General features: G+C 37.7%; 1 protein-coding gene and 1 pseudogene across 3 annotated transcripts in view; one reads left to right on the top strand and one right to left on the bottom strand.

The window, feature by feature from the left end:
* Positions 1–17,532, bottom strand: part of UVRAG (UV radiation resistance associated) — a 322,825-nt gene that overhangs the window by 153,096 nt on the left and 152,197 nt on the right. For all 3 annotated transcript variants that reach the window (XM_062196734.1, XM_062196732.1, XM_062196733.1), the window contains one exon: positions 13,637–13,742. In XM_062196734.1, the coding sequence (XP_062052718.1) occupies positions 13,637–13,742 (106 nt within the window). The remainder of the gene's footprint in view (positions 1–13,636; positions 13,743–17,532) is intronic.
* Positions 10,322–10,767, top strand: LOC133764863 (protein MIX23-like; annotated as a pseudogene).

Genomic DNA, 17,532 nt, shown 5'->3' with positions numbered 1-17,532 from the left:
CTGTACAATTCCATTTATATGAAATGACTAGCACAGGCATACCCAAAGTAACAGAAAGTAGATTTCAATTCTTGCCAAGCTGAACTAAGGTGCTCATATCTGTTGCCCAATACAGAAAAGCCCACAAAGGGAACTGTAGCATTCCTCTTTGCTAGGCAATAATCAGCCAAGTGCCATGTATTGTCTGGTCTTTTACCACTCTCCTGGCAGTAACATGATAAACCTATTGTTCCCCACTGGAAGTGTTAACTACTTCCCCCAAGGTAAGGATGAGTTTTACAAATATAGTACTGAGGCCGGCGCCGTGGCTCAACAGGCTAATCCTCCGCCTTGCGGCGCCGGCACACCGGGTTCTAGTCCCGGTCGGGGCACCGATCCTGTCCCGGTTGCCCCTCTTCCAGGCCAGCTCTCTGCTGTGGCCAGGGAGTGCAGTGGAGGATGGCCCAAGTGTTTGGGCTCTGCACCCCATGGGAGACCAGGAGAAGCACCTGGCTCCTGCCATCGGAACAGCGCGGTGCGCCGGCCGCAGCGCGCTACCGCGGCGGCCATTAGAGGGTGAACCAACGGCAAAAGGAAGACCTTTCTCTCTGTCTCTCTCTCTCTCTCACTGTCCACTCTGCCTGTCCAAAAAAAAAAAAAAAAAAAACAAAAACAAAAAAAAAACAAATATAGTACTGAAGATGTTAGGAAATTAATGAATTGGGGCAGAGAGGGGTATATTGGAACTCAATTTTCTGCACAATTTTTTATAAATTTAAAAAGTTTAGTTTTGGGGCCAGCATGCAGCATGGTGAGGCAAATTAAGCCACCACCTGTGGTCATCATCCAGCTCCCTTCTAATGACATGAGAAAGCAGCAGAAGATGGCCCAAGTCCTTGGGCCCCTGCACCCATGTGGGAGACCCAGTTGAAACTCCTGGCTCCTGGCTCCAGCCTGGCCCAGCCCTGGCCATTGCAGCCATCTGGGGAGTAAACCAGATGATCTCTTTCTCTCTAATTCTGCCTTTCAAATAAATAAATAAATCTTTTAATAAAAGGTTTAGTTTTTAAAAAGTCATAGAAGTAGCCACCAAAAAAGTCAATTTTACTGAATGATTATTCAATAAAACACAGTTATAGCCATTCTGCCAGTCAGAGATACAATTAAGTTTGTTATCTTACTTCATAAAAATTTCCTACGTAAACTTATATCAAAGCATGGTTTAGGAGCTGGCACTGAGGCATGGTAGGTAGAGCTGCTGCCTGCAGGGCTGGCATCCCATATGAGCACCGGTTCGAGACCTGGCTGCTCCACTTCCAATCCAGCTCTCTGCTATGGCCTGAAAAAGCAGTAGAAGATGGCCCAGATGCCTGGGCCCCTGCACCTGCATGCGAAATCTGGAAGCTGCTGGCTCCTGGCTTCGGATCGGTGCAGCTCCGGCTGTTGCAGCCAATTGGGGAGTGAACTAGCAGATTGAAGACCTCTCTCTCTCTCTGCCTCTCCTCTCTCTGTGTAACTCTTTCAAATAAATAAGTAAATCTTAAAAAAAAGCATGGCTTATACATTCAGACTCCCCTTTTCTCCTAGTACTCTGGTTAAATTGGCCTCTAAATACACAAATCTGAAATCATGCTGCCACAACAAGCACACATGTGTGTATTCACACACAATTACTGCACCAAGAATGGACATGTTCTTCTCTCCTGGTCATTTATCTCCATAACATAAATCTTAACCAAATGGCAATTTCGCCACACCTAGTAAATTCTTGTCTCCTTTCTCGAGTACAGAGTAACCGATTAAAATTATAACAGGAGAAAAAAAAAATAGGAAAAATGCATTTGTTAAGTAAATCACAGAGGTTTCCAAGACCTGGGATAAGCTGGCAGAGAACTTCAAAAGGAAAAGGACAGTGTCTTGATTTGATTCATAGACAGTGAGGAAGCCGGGCACTAAGGGAGCTGCTTCACAATATGGCCTTGTAGAAGCAACGGGCATGGAAAATGACTCTTGGCAGTTGTGTTGAAAGTCCTTTACATCAGTCATTTCTCACCCAAAATGCTTTCTTCCTCATCCTTGAAACACTGATTCTAAACAGATGGCATGATAATCCGTTAAAGACATTCAAGCCAAGAAAACAAGCAGAAAAGCTTATTTTCAATCATCATTATTATTACGGCTGGCTTGGCAGGTCTATGAAATATGCCTTTATAGAGAATGTTCCTAAGCAATTTTTCTGAGCAAAGCAAACATTTATGAGGGATCTACTGTGTGATTCTGGAGGAATGAAAAATGGTTTCTGCTTTCTATGAATTTAGATTTACTGGAGACAAAAACCACTTTTTCCCAAGAGACCACTGTAAAACAAAGCCCAAAAGTCAGTTGGTTCTAAAACCAGGAAGCAATTTAAGTGTTCATGTATAGATGAACAGGTAAGCAAAATGTGGTATATACATACAACAGAGTAGTATTCAGTCAAGAAAAAGGAAATTCTACAACATGGATGAACGTACAGGACATTATACTAAGTCAAACATGCCCATCATAAAATGACATATATTCCATTTATATAAGAGTAAGCAGTCGTCAAAAACATAGAGACTGTAAGTAGAATGGAGGGTGACAGGATGGCGAGCAGTGGGAAATGGGAGCGTTGAATGGGTCTAAAGGTTTAGACTGATGGATGAAGAGAGGTTTGGAGATAGATGGTACTAACAGTTGTACGACACTGTGAGTGCACCAAACTGCTTTTTACAATGTTTGAGATTATGTGTATTTTATAATAAAGATTTGGGGTAATGAAGAGTCAGTGAGGTTGCCTATCATGAAAAGGAAAAAATGAACCAAGAAAAATCTAGGATTTCCTTTAGCAATTCAACAGTAGGATCGGGTGTTCCTGTATCACTGATGAAAAAAATAAGTGAAGATTTGGCAAGCGATCATTTTCTACAAAGAGCAAGGCATTCAACTCCCTGAACTTGAAAATTTCCACAAAATATGCAAATTGAATTGTACCAAGCCAGGACTACTCAGAGAACAGTCATCTGCTGTGATAAGGGGCTAACCTGTTCTATCCCAGGGTGCACACTTAAATTGGGATATGTGTTTGAGAATCAAAGAACTAAGGTTACAAGTCAATCTAAATACTAAGCTAATACAGGAAGATGTGTGTTTATTATGCTTGTGTTATGGTCCATTGCAGAAACTGAGTCAGTTACAAAACTTTATCAATTCATTAAGAACAAGAATTACTGGCTGTGGTTTCTGATGAGTAATCAAACTCTGCACATAGGATCTGCTTCTACTTTCTCCCAAATACCTCAAAGACAAGTTGCTCTGGTTCAGTGTTGTGGTACAATGTCTTAAGCAGTTGCCTGCAAAGCCAGCATCTGTTATCAGAGTGCTGGTTCATGTCCCAGCTAATCTGCTTCTGATACAGTTCACTGCTCATATGCCTGGAAAGCAGCAGCAAACCGTCCAAGTCCTTGGGCCCCTGCCACCCATGTGGGAGACCTGCATGGAGTTCTGGGCTCCTGACTTCAGCTTGGCCAAGTCCTGGATGTTATGTTCATCTGGAGAATGAACCAGTGGCTGAAGGATCTCTGTCTGTTTCTTCCTCTATGCCACTCTGCCTTTCAAATAAGTAAAATGAATCTTTAAAATTTCCAACAAAATAACCACCATCCTATAAAAAATAAAAAGAGAAGTTGCTTGAAGATCTTAACATCCCATAAATATCTTTGTAGGTGCCTATGTGTTTACTCCAAGTATATTCAATGTCACATATTTATCCTCAATGGATCACTTCTAATTGGACTAGCATTTTTATAGAACACTGTATCTGAACTGAAAATCACAAACACATTCGTCTTCTTGCAAGCACACAGATTTCCATTTATTAGTCTTGACTAAAAAATAAAAAATCATGAGCAAGGTTAAACACTCATTTCAGAATGACAGGCTGACAGGCTAATGTATCAACATTGTACTAACGGGAACAAGCATTTTCTCATAGATCATACTGGATACAAAGAAGCCTTAGGCCAAACTTCTGAGACTTTTTCTGGGTTTATGAGATAAGACATATTTTCTTTTTTTTAAAAAAAGATTTATTTATTTACTTGAAAGTCAGTTACCCAGAGATCGATGGAGAGGCAGAGAGATGGGGGGGGGGGGGAGGAGAAAGAGAGAGACCGAGAGAGAGGTCTTCCATCCGCTGGTTTACTCCTCAGTTGGCCGCAACGGCCAGAGCTGCATCAATTCGAAACCAGGAGCCAGGAGCTTCTTCCGGGTCTCCCACATGGGTGCAGGGGCCCAAGGACTTGGGCCATCTTCTACTGCTTCCATGGCAGAGAGCTGGATGGGAAGCGGCGGCGCAGCCAGGACATTCAGAACCAGCGCCCATATGGGATGCCAGCAATGCAGGCGGCAACTTTACCTGCTATGCCACAGCACCAGCCCCAAGATACATTTTCATAACAACACTAAACTGTTACATGCCTTTTCTCTCTCATTTTCTCATAGGTATATGCATATGCTAATGTTTAGCTGAGTCTGGAAGATTGTGATACTGAAATAGATTTACTGAGAAGTAGATGTGAGAATCCTGCTGTCTTTTATTAAACTAGACATTAACTTAATAGAAGTTAAATGCACAAAAACTTAAAGCAAATCCAAATGTTTTTGTTTAGTAAAATACTTATTTTTCATAAAAATGTATTATATTAATATGTAATAGATTTATTATTGGCACTTTAACATGAATTAGAAAATTAGTGTTTTCAAATTTCTCAGATTTAATTTCTAGTACTATAATTATTAAAAATTATACTCTAAGTTCTTTGAGGTTAGAACAATTTTTAAAACTACAGTAGGGTCATGAAACCAAAAATTTTGAGAATTAGTGGTTTAGGGAATATTTCATCTTAACCAATAATAGCCACTCCCCCAACTGGAAATAATTAACAATCTGGGGAAAAAAATTTAGAACTATGGTATTCTCAAAAAACGTTAACACACTTGCTTTTAAATGTAGTTTATAGATTGCTTCTATTGTACCTTGTCAGGCACGAAGAAGAGGAAAAGATTTCCTAGAAAATATTCTACTAAATCTATTATTTTCATAGACTCAGTAGCAATATCGGGCCCTGCCCTCAGGCTTAGCTAGGGAGATAAAGCAAAAAATATCTAATAATAAAATAAAGAAAGGTTTGGCCACTGAGAGAATGAGCAGCTAACAAACTGTTCTTCCTGTAGATAACAGCTATACACTCCAATAAAGTCCAAGCCACTACCACTGGAGGGTTCTGGAGACTGATCAATGTCAGGCATCATTTGGAGAAGAGTCAGAAGTTGGTTGAAGAAATCAACCCGCACGGTGAATTTCACCTTGCCTGTGACTTTGACTTGAGGGTGGCTGCAAACTCGGAGAGAAAGTCAACTATCTTTCCAGGTGAAGGGGCCAGGGAAAAGAAGTCAAACAATCAAGGCTGCCAGGATGGAAGAAGCCAGAGAAAGGGCAACCCAACCTTTGTTTAAATTGGACTGAACTCTGACTAGACAGACTCCACGCTGAAAATTCATGAAGCAAACAGAAAGCTGCTTGAGCTTAAGGGAAAAGAACATTGAAATCTGAGCAAACAAATGCCCACTGCAGCACGATAGTTTGAGTACAACTGAATTAACTACATGCTAAAATAAATATCAACATTCTTTACAGCAATGTGAAAAACTCCAGAGATCCCATTAAATTACATTCACAATGTCCAGGATGCTATGCAATATTATCCAATATAGGGAGGTTCAGAAAATACAACTTATTCTCCATGGAAGCTACAATATATGATGACCTCATGATGACCCAAATGTCAGATTTATCAGAAAAATACTTTAAAGCCATTCCCATAAATAGGCTGAATGACAGACATATAACATTCACCTAAGAAATAAATAGGTATGGAATCTCAGCAGAGAATTAGAAAATATTTAAAATATCCAGGCTATTCCACTTCTGATTCAGCTCCCTGCTAAAGCATCTGGGAAAGCAGCCTGGGGCCCTGAACCCATAGACCCAGAAGAAGCTCCTGGCTCCTGGCTTTGGTTTTGTCCACTCCCAGCTGTTACAGCCATTTGGAGAGTGAACCACAGGTGGAAGATCTCTCTCTGTTTCTCCCCACTTCTCTAAACTCTGCCTTTCAAATAAATAAAATAAACCTTAAAAAAAAAAAAAAAAATCCAGGCCGGCGCCGTGGCACAGTAGATTAATCCTCTGCCTGCAGCGCCAGCATCCCATATGTGCACCGGTTCTAGTCTTGGTTGCTCCTCTTCCAGTCCCGCTCTTTGCTATGGCCTGGGAAAGCAGTAGAAGATGGCCCAAGTCCTTGGGTCCCTGCACCCACGTAGGAGACCGGCAAGAAGCACCTGGCTCCTGGCTTCGGATCAGCGCAGCTCCAGCCGTTGCGGCCATTTGGGGAGTGAAACAACAGACGGAAGATCTTTCTGTCTCTCCCTCTCACTGTCTGTAACTCTAGCTCTCAAATAAATAAATAAAATCTTTAAAAAAAACTCCAGCAAGATACAAAAAGTTCTATACACTGTAATCAAAACAGGTTTATTCCAGAAAAGCAATGTTCAGTCAAGCATCTGAAATTAATCAATTAGCTCATAATATTACCAGAACAAGGAAGAAAAGCATACAGTCATTTTAATAGATGCAGAAAAACTATTTTAGAAAATGCCATATCCATTCCTAATTTTGAAAAGAATTTAAGAGACTGCAAATAACGTAAATTTCCCAAAACCAATACAGGTCATTGCCAACATTATATTTACAGGAGAAGGGATAAATTGTTTTCCCTAAAGCCAGGAACAAGGCAAGATTCCAATTCTTATCACTTTTTTTTTCAACATAATACTGTGGTCCTATCCATTGATATAAGGCAGAAAAATTAAACTGTCCAAATTTATAGAATTGATTGTTTAAATAGAAAACCATAAGAAGTCTATAAAGTAACTGCTATAAGTTAAGAACAATACTGTAAGATACACAATTAACTATGTCCTTATATACTAACAGCAAACAAATGGGAAATAAAAATTCAAAAATAATTCAGTGTGTTGGGGCAGGTGTTTGGCAGAGAGGCTATCACTTGAGACAATGGCATCCCATATAGGAGAGTCTGGTTTGAGTCCTGGCTATTGCACTTCTGATCTAGCTTCCTGCTGATGTGCACACCAGGAGTCAGCAGATATTGGCTCAAGTAACTGGGTCCCTACCAACCACAAAGGAAACCTGGACTGAGTTCCAGGCTCCTGGCTTCAGCCTGTCCAGCCCTGGTTATTATGGGTATTTGGTGAGCGAACCATCAGATGAAAGATCTCCCTTTATTTAATGAAAATAAATAAATTAGCTTAAAATAATTCATTTGCAACAATGGCTCCCCTTTATCTCCCCCCCCCATAAAATTCACATAAAACACTTACAAATAACTCTAACAAAAGTTATCCAAAATCCCCATAGTTAAAGCTCTAAGACATTATTGAGAGAATTAAAGGGAAAAATCTAAATAGATATGCTATGTTCATGGCTTAGAGGATTTCATTCTATTAAAGATGGCAATTCGCCATAATTTTATCTTACAAATCTTTATCAAAATTTCAGGAGGTTTTTTTCTTGTAACAATTGACAAACTGATTCTAATATTCACTTGGAAATACAAAGAGTCTAAAAAAAAACTGGAATTTTTTTTAAAGAACAAAGAGGACTTACTCTATCTGATTTTAAGATAAATCTACATAGTAAGAGTTTGGTATTGGTGAAAGATAGACATACAGATCAATGGAACAGAATAGAGAATCTGGAAATAGACAAATGTATATATATATGGTCAACTGATTTTAGGTAATCATATCAAGACAATTAAATGACAAAAGGAAAGACTATTCAACTAGATATCCACGAGGAAAAACATGTACTTTTATTTTATCTTTACAAAAAATTAACTTGAAATGAATCCTAGGTCTAAATGTAAAGCCCAAAACTATAAAACTGGTAGAACAAAACACAGGAGAACATTCTTGTGACATTGAGCCAGGGAAACATTTTTAAAACAAACACAAAAAGTCTGCAAAATAAACATTAAAGTTTTAAAAGACAAAATTACATTAGCTTTTGTCAAGCTTAAAAACTTTTGCTCAGGGTCTGGTGCTGTGGCGTAGTGCGTAAAGCCGCCACCTTTGACGCCATCCCATGTGAACGCCAGTTCGATTCCAGGCTGTTCCACTTCCAGTCCAGCTTCCTGCTAATGCATTTGGGGAAGCAGCAGAGGGAAAATTCTCTCTCTCTCTCTCTCTCTCTCTCTCTCTCTGTGTGTGTGTGTGTGTGTGTCTCCCTCTCTCTCTGTAACTCTGCCTTTCAAGTAAATAAGTAAATCTTAAAAAAAATAAATAAATAAAAAACATAAAAAGAAAAGAAAATCCTGCTTAAAAAACCAAAAATTTTCTCTCATTTCTGGAAAATACTTTAAGAACACAAAAAGGAAGCCTGAGACTGAGGAAAAATGCATATCAGAAAAGGAACATACAGAAACACACGTTCTTAAAACCCTGAAATAAACAGATAAAGATTCTGGTGAAAAATAAGAAATCTGAGATTCCTTTACATGTATACTAGGACTGAATAAAATAAGTCAAATAATTACAGATAATGGAGCAAGGTATCTCACTGATAGAGAAGATACTACAAAAAACCAAAGTGAGAATGAACCCTGCGACACAGAACTGAAAACACAGTATGAACTCTTTCATAATACTTCTAGAGACAAGTGTATATGCCAGGTTTGCCCACTGAGGGGCCTGGACGTGGCTGTAACTCAGTACCAACAAGCATACCCAGTACCTAAATGTTCCTTGGAAAAATGGCTGCTTCTATGGATGAGACAGAAAAAATAAAAGATGAGCCAGGATCATACAGTACCACAGTAAGGAATTACTTTAAAAAAAAAAAAAAGAGAGAGAGATGGGAGCATATCAAAAGGACACGAGCCAACCTGAAAGATCCCTTAACATAGCACTGGCTCCGAACCCAAGTACAAAACAAACATACATGAGCCCATGCTGATCAGTAAATGATTGAATAAATAAATGCAGGAAGAAGAGACAAATCTTCCTTAGAAGAATTCCAAATAACATAGGGAGGTACTCCTTCTAACTAGGAGCTGGAGCCTAATTTCTCCCCACCCTCACCTCCACCCCCACAATGTAGGCTGAGTTTTTATAATTGCTTTCAAAAAACAAGAATGTGGAAAGGGAACTTTATAATAGAGGAACCTAGCAAATACTACCTTGACCAAAGGATCTAAGTTAATATTCACAGTGATTAGCCATGGTGATTTAAAAGAAACTAAAAACCCCACAGAACAAAGAAGACTGGGAAGACATATTAACTCGATCCATTGTTGTACCCCAGAGACAAGATACTGAGACAAAAAAGAGGCATTAGAACCCAATGTAATTGTGAGGAAAATACCAGACAAGTCCTAAGAAATACCTGACCTGTAATCCTCAAATGTAAAGGTCATCAGAAACAAAGAAAGTTATACAAATGGTCACATCTAAGAAGAGTCTTAGGAAGCGTAACTACTAAATGTATTAAGTTTTCCCTGATGGAATTTTAGACAAGAAAAGGGACACTGAGTAGAAGCTAAGGAAATCTGAATAAAGCATGGAATTTGGCTAATAATAATTTATCATTATACATTCCTTAATTATAACAAATGCAGCATATTCAGATAAGATGTCAATAACAGAAGAAATTGGGTCTGGAGTATAAAAGGTAAATTTCTATTTTTGTGATAATTTTGTAAATTTAAAACTGTTCTAAAAATTGTTATGCATTTAAAAAAAAAAGATGGTGGAAACACTGGTGAAATCTGAATAAATTTCATTGCTAGTAGTAACATATCGGTGTTAGTTCTTGGCTTTGACCATGTCCCAGGACAAATGTACTATGGTGATACAAGATGTCAACATCAAGAAAAACTGGGTAAAACATTTATGTGAACTCTGTGAATTACCTCTGAAAGTTTCCTGTAAATATAAGATTGTCTATTTTTTAAAGAAAAAAAAATACTTTAACACTTCTTACAAGATCCACAAGTGACTAATAGGATATGAAAAATGTTCATCATAAAAATGCAACTTAAAAACAAGGCAAGAAAGTCCCACATATCCATTAGAATAACTAAAATTAAAGATTAAACTCTAAAGTGAAACCGACAAATCCTAGGATACAAGCTAACAAAGTTCACTCAAGAAGTAGATAACTTGGGTCCGATAGGGCAGTATGAACTGTGAGGAGTTCACTGAGTTCCAGGAATTACTCGAGGTGATGAGGACAATTGATGACAGAATAGTTGACGAATTAAACATTACACTTCCAACAGCTTCCCTTACAGGGAAAATGGATGCCAGCCAAACCTGTAAGCAACTTACGAGTCTTTGATGGCAGCTCATGCTAGTAGGGACAGAGTCATTAACAAAACTATATAGCCCAGACTTCAGAAGTAGCAAGAAGGAGAGAAGAATTTGGATAATTTAACATTAGTAAAGCAACTTAGAAAAGAATAGCCAAAGTTGACATGGATACAGTCAGAACTAAATGCTGGAGAAGTGGGAAATGACAGGAGCTGGAAGGTGTTTAATGAACACTGCCAAATTCACTTCAAGCCCCCAAAGAATGAATACAGAAAGAAAGATGAAAATTTTTTTAAGGGCCAGGTCATCTCATGATAGCTAAGCATGACAGACATCAACAGGGCGGGCTTCCTAGGATGATTTCTGAGCTAACAGTCCAAGACATTTTATTGATTTCAGCTCCTCTTAGCCAAGAGCTCAAGCATAAATAATTCTGTTAACTATGGAGAAGACACCTGCTATTTTATAACAATTCTGTAAAAGAGATGTTTTGTAATTATTAAAATAATTTTGATTCAAAAAAAGTAGATAACTTGAAAATCCTATAACTACTAAAGAAACTGAATTTCTGCTTCAAAACTTTCCCACAAAGAAAGCACCAAGCCCAGATGACTTCAATAGCAATAACAATTCCAATTCTTTCCATAGTCTTTTAGAAAACAGAAAACAAAACTTCCCAACAGTGAATTGAGGCCAGTATTACCCTGACAAAAACATCAGATTACCAAGGAAACAAAACTACAGACCAATATCCTTCATGAATACTTATACATATCTACTACTACACACACGTGTGTGTATAATTTTTAAAAATTTTAACAAACTGAATCCAGTAACATGCATAAAAAGGATAACCCATCATGACCAAGGCTTTCCCTAGGAATGCAAATATCAAGCAATGTATGTCACTGAAATACTGAAAGAGAAAAACACACAATTATGCCAAGAAAGATCATTCGACAAAATCTAAAACACATAGTAAAACCTCAAGATGACAAGAGCAGATATTTCATACAAAATATAATTAAATGCCAAAGAAATAGTTGGGCATTAGTATAATGTGAGACGATGCTATGCCTTTGAGAGTCATCAACTATAAATCCAATTTCTTTTAACTACTCAGAAGTAAATAAGAAGTTGTATTTGAAAATAATCTGATTTCTTTCAATATCAAAGAAAGCTTCTCACTGTATTTTTACTTAGGCCAAAATTAAATTAATTCTTATATGTTGAAAATACTTGGGTTGGAGTATGATTTACATGTAGATGGCATTATTCCCCAAGAGGAAACAAGTAAAACAAATTCTCTGTCTCAGTCAGTCAAATTATTCTGAAAAAGTTGCTTCTCTTCTTTAAGTCTCCTTTTTCTGTCCTATTATAGAAGGACATGATATTAGATTCATTCTTAAATTCAACAAATATTTGTTGACTATTTACTATGTATCAAATACTTTTTTAGATGCTGAGGTTATGGCAAGGAAAAAAGAGAATGACAAGAATTGCTCCTTTCATACAGATTAGACAGAGAAATACATAAAATATACACCATGTTAAAAGGCAGTAAGCACTATACAGAAAACTAAAGCAGGAAAGGGGAGAGAATGTACTGGTGGGACGGAGAGAAACTGATTTTAAATAGGGATAATAGGGAAGTAGATGATTTTTAGGTTCACTTTCAGTTCAACACCCAATGATTTTCTTCTGTGTTCAACAGGCAGCATAAAAACACACAGTGAACCTCTGAACCTGACCTCTCTAAACTCATACATTCTATCACCTTGCTCTATGTGTCACCACTTATATTTTAGAAAAACAGGATTAAACATACATTTTTCCATACTGAGACAAAGCATGTGCTGTCATTTAATAAAACGAGCAATTTCCCAGTCTTGCCTTGGGAGAGGAAAATAAGAAAAATAAAACCTAGCAATTTCTAACCAGACAAAAGTTCTAAAAATGTAGCATTTTTGTACACTACAGAAAGGATTAAAATTAGCTATTTTTTTTCTCTCTGACAAAATATTTATGATCTGGAATTTGGTCCTTTTTTGGGCTTATGTTATAATAAAAGGTGATTTAATGGTATCTTAGGAATGAAATATTTTGCATAGACAAGGAGAGTCATATGAATAAGAAATACTGTTAACGTTATTGCAGCCACCATATTTTGTATGCCTGTTATTTGCCAGGTCAACATTACTAAATATTGGACTGAACTATATTAAATTGTTGTTTATAGGTCAAAATCAGCAATTTTTTATAGTGTGAACTAATCCATTTCCAATTCTAGGACAGAGAATTCTGTAGGTTAATTCTGTTGCTACAGTTCTCTACTTGGGCAAATCTTCAATGTAACAAAAAGCTTTTGCTTGGGAATGTAAAGACCCCCTGCCACGCTGACAGTGGCACAAATGACAAAATGGAAGAAGCTACCTATTTGATTCAGGCAAACAAACACTTAAGTTTATCTAGAACTTAACTAGAAGATCTGAATTTTAAGTATCATAATCTATAGCACAAATTTCATCAAAAGCTATTCATAGCCATTTGGGTTCTTTTAAGAAAAAGTTCAACTTATTAGTCATATCCACTACTGTGCATACAAAGACACTCATCATTCTAAAATTGACATTATTTTTCTTTACTAGGAAGAGTACAAAGGAACCCAAAATTATACTAATATTTTAAATCTGTTCACTTGGGTTGGAATTTCTATTTCTTTGGAAATGCCTCACTAACACAGTATTTCCCAAAAGAGAACCTTACCCACAACCCAGTATATTATGCTCAGTCCAAGTAATTTTTAAATTCATTTCTTAGAAGCAGATTGGTCCCTGAAGTTTATTTTTGTTCTTTCTGGCAGCTATTTTTCCTTCACTATACAGTTCATGTTTAGAGTTCACATTTATAAGACATTAATAAAATAGCCTGTTAATTATCTTCTAAGAAACTGTATGGATTTTAAAGTCTCATCTAGCAGAATGATCAGGCACTTTGTATGTTACAGTACTAGCAGATGGGGAAGCTTATTCCCAACAGTTAAATGCCAACAGAAACATTCAGCGAAACATTATTAAGAAAAATAATAATAAATATCTAGTTATGAAAAAAATTAATCCAAGAAGAATATGATAATCCCTTTTAGTGCAAAAGGAGTTTAAACAGGCAAACACTGAAAACCTACCAGCCCATTGCTTGTAGAGGTGAGTCTTAGTTTTTCTTCAATCTCCTTTCCAATTTTCTGAACAGTTACCTGAGTCTGTTTAATTGCACACTGGGCTCTATGTAGCCTAAAAATAACAAATTGGAAAGAAATTTAAGTGAATTAACTATGAACTCAACATACAGTGACAAATATAAATGACAAACCTCCCAGGATAGACAGTATTAATGATGAACCCACACTGATTGTTTCTCGATTGCCTAGCATATTTACAATGAAATAACAGAGATTACAATAAATCCTAAAACAATGTAGCCCTAAAAGATCCTTTCTTTACTTGCCCGCCTGCCTCTGATGTACTCAACTAGGATGAAGAACTCACAGGAGCCTAGAAGAACCCTTAGAAAACAGCCTGGTTAAATCCTTCCATGTTACATATGGGAGCTGAGGCCCAGGGCAATCAAGTGGATTGCTAAAGTCACAGAGACAGTTAATCATGGGTATCCCTAACAAAAAACAATATTCACACTAATTCACAAAGTTCAGAAGGTTCAATCAAAGCAGTCAGCACTTTGAAACACATAAGAAAAAAGCAAACAAAAGAAGGTACGCAAGAAAAACGCACAGGTCTTGAACACTGGACTGGTTAAGGAGCAATGACATTCTCACTGAAGAAATACAGAGCTATTTTTCTTTGTGTTTTAGCTATGATTTTGTGAGATTTTTGTTTTTTGGTCTCTGCCAAGTAGATTTACATTGTAGGGTATAATTCAGTGTGGCTATTAACTCTTATTTCATGGAGATTTGCATTATTTTCTATAAACATTCTTATATATAGAATTATACACACAGTAATATAGACAAAAAACATTATGTTGAGTGAAAAAAATGCCAGAAGCAAAAAAAAACATACTGTATGATTCCACTTATACAAACTTCAAGAACAGGTAAAACCTATCACTGGTGACAAACCAAAAGAGTGGCTGGCTGCCTCCTGGGTACAGACTGACTCACAGAGCAGGGGAAACAAAGGAATCCCCTGAACTAATGGAATTATTCTCCATCATTTTTTTTTTTAAAGATTTATTTTCTTCATCTGAAAGGCAGAGTTATAGAGAGAGGCAGAGACAGGGAGATCTTTCATCTGCTAGTTCACTCCCCAAGTAGCTGCAGTAACTAGGTCTGGACCAGGTGGAAGCCAGGAGCCTCGAGCTCCATCTGGGTCTCCCACATGGGTGGCAGGGGCCAAGCACTTCAGCAGCTTTCCCAGGCACATTAGCAGAGAGCTGGGTAGGACTGTGGAGCAGCTGGGACTCAAACCAGTGATCACGTGAGAAGCTGGCATCACAGGTGGAGGCTTACCCTGCTGTTCCACAACACTGGCCCTGATGACCTATACCTTGACTGGGGTGAAAAGTACGCCAAACTCACGGAATTCACACTTATGACCTGCATATTTCACTGTGTATAAATTCTACCTCAGTATTTACAAACTGGTCATCATCAGTCCCAACCTGAAAATCATCACATATGTGGGCGGTGCATCTTATTAAGGATTTGATGGCATCAGTATTTCTGTCAACTTGATTATTATTATGACACTACACACTAAAAATACTCATGACTTCTTTTTTGCACTTTTGGAAATTGCCTGATAGCTGAGGATTTCTTAGGTCTTCTAAAAGGGACCAACTCTTATTAAAGGTACTTTGCTCATGAGATCAGTAATTCAACAATTGCTCCAGTGCTCCTAAGGAATCCAGAGCAGACAATCCTATTGCTTCTTGCTCTGGGTGTGCACATGTGTATGGCAGCTCTAAAGAAATTTTAAGGAAGGCTCTATGATTTGGTCCCTGCCAACATCTCCAAGTATCATTTCCTGATATTCTTTACCTTGAACTCTCAATTCTAGCAATATTGAGCTACTGGCAGTTCTCCAAATATATTGCGCCACTTCTTGCTTCTGTACCTCTGTATGAGCTGTGCTGCCTACAAGTTCTCTCTGTCCTTTAACAGGTTAGTCAACTCCTACTCCGATAAGAGGCAGCTCAAGCATAGCCTCTTCTTCAAAAGCCTTCCCTGACTGTCACAGACAGGCAGAGGCAGACCTCCCTCTGGAAATCTACCAGACCATGTATGTGACACTGCAACAAATACAAGACTACTTTAAAAAGTCTGTGGAAAATGGAAAGATACATGTAGCTTTGTACCAAGCTAAGAACATTTTGAAGTACTCCGACATCACTTAACTACATTTTATAGCAACTCTTTATTTCCTTGTCTATTTCCTCAATAGGTATTTCTGAGGGGAAAAAAAAAAATCTGACCTTCCCCTATGTATTCTAAATGCTAATTAGCACAGAATGTGGCACAAAGGAGGCACTCAAAATACATTTGTTCAGTGAATGTCCAATGTCTGAATATAACAGCATAGTCTCAAGATTTCTATTTTTGATTGACATCAATGGGAGATTAACTGATAAACCAACATGATAGTTTCCCATATTTACAACTCTAAAATATTATACCAAAACTAATCAGCGCATAACCACATAATATCTCCTGACATTTGTCCAGGTACAAAACAAGTAATTTTAACTCAATTCTGCAAACCATAGGCATTATCAAGCCAGAGAACAGAGCAACAAAATAGCCTGTGACTTTAAAAGAGGAAAGTGCTGCCTAAAACTGCGCTGGTACTATGCAAACAACCTTGTCAAACGGTAAAGACTTTAAAAATAAAAATGATTCATGACCATAATTAATGTATGACTTCAACTATTTGGCTCTCACTGGCCCAGACGCTTTCTGATCTTACCTTAGGGGCTTAAAACACACAGACAGAGTCACATTTCCTCCAATCTTCAGTGTTATCCAAATAGACTTTCAGAGCCCCTGCTACATCAAGACAGAGCTAATAATGTCCCCCTTTCAAATCCAACAGGAGAATAAAAGTTTGAAGTGTTTAGGCTTTTAAAAATAACGAAGGACATCCTAATTCCCCAGGGGGTAAGGACTGACAAGAAAAGAAACTGCTTTACCTCCTAACTAGTTGGCCAGTTTCAGAGGAAAGTTTCTTGATTTTGCAAACTATGTAAAGAATCTATAAAGAGAGAAATATATACCATCTGGGTATATGGGTGACTGGTCAATATCAACACTAACACTCCCAGGCTGAAATAAAAATCATCACTGGTGTTGGGAAAGACAGATTAAGCAAATGTCTGACAGGTACTCTGGTGACAGCAAATAGATGCATCCCTAGTACTTAACACAATTTGAGATGATACATTGAGCTTTAAGAAGGTTCTTTGAAGCTAGACACCACTGGGAATGTAAAGATGTAGTGAATAAAAGGTATTATACCATGTAAATATTCATAAAGATTAGTTGAGACCATATGAATCAGATATGAACAATAATCTCAGTGAAGGAGACATTAGAAGACAATTTCTGTCTAGTTAGTGTTGATCATACCACATCTGAAGTGCTGCATTCACAGTTAAGATGGAGAATGACAAACTGGAACACCTAGAAAGAAGGTGAAAAATAGTTCCCTCAAGCTTGCAGAGAGAAGAAAATACAGGAAAGATGGGTCTACTTGAGACAAATGCTACGATACCTTATCACCAATGGCTTTTCATTCCATATGGAGAAGGAAACCATGAAAAAGTTTTAGGCTGGAAAATAATTATGTTTGTATTTTAGATAGATCTTTCTTCTTATAGTAAGGTGAATGGGACACACAGAAAAAAAGACTGCAAATAGTCTATGAGGTTACTGCCACAGCCCAAGAAACAGAGAATATTGTCCTAAATTAAAACAATGAAAGTACAGGGTATAGACATGAAAAGTGAGAGAGGGAAGAATGATATGGTGTGCTGGAGCTAGGGTGCAGCAGGTTAAGCCACCCCTTG

This window comes from Lepus europaeus, chromosome 7 (genome assembly GCF_033115175.1).
Source record: "Lepus europaeus isolate LE1 chromosome 7, mLepTim1.pri, whole genome shotgun sequence".
In the NCBI taxonomy this organism is placed as follows: Eukaryota; Metazoa; Chordata; class Mammalia; order Lagomorpha; family Leporidae; genus Lepus; species Lepus europaeus.
The sequence above is the reverse complement of the archived record's forward strand: the minus strand, read 5'-3'. Positions and strand labels throughout refer to the sequence as shown.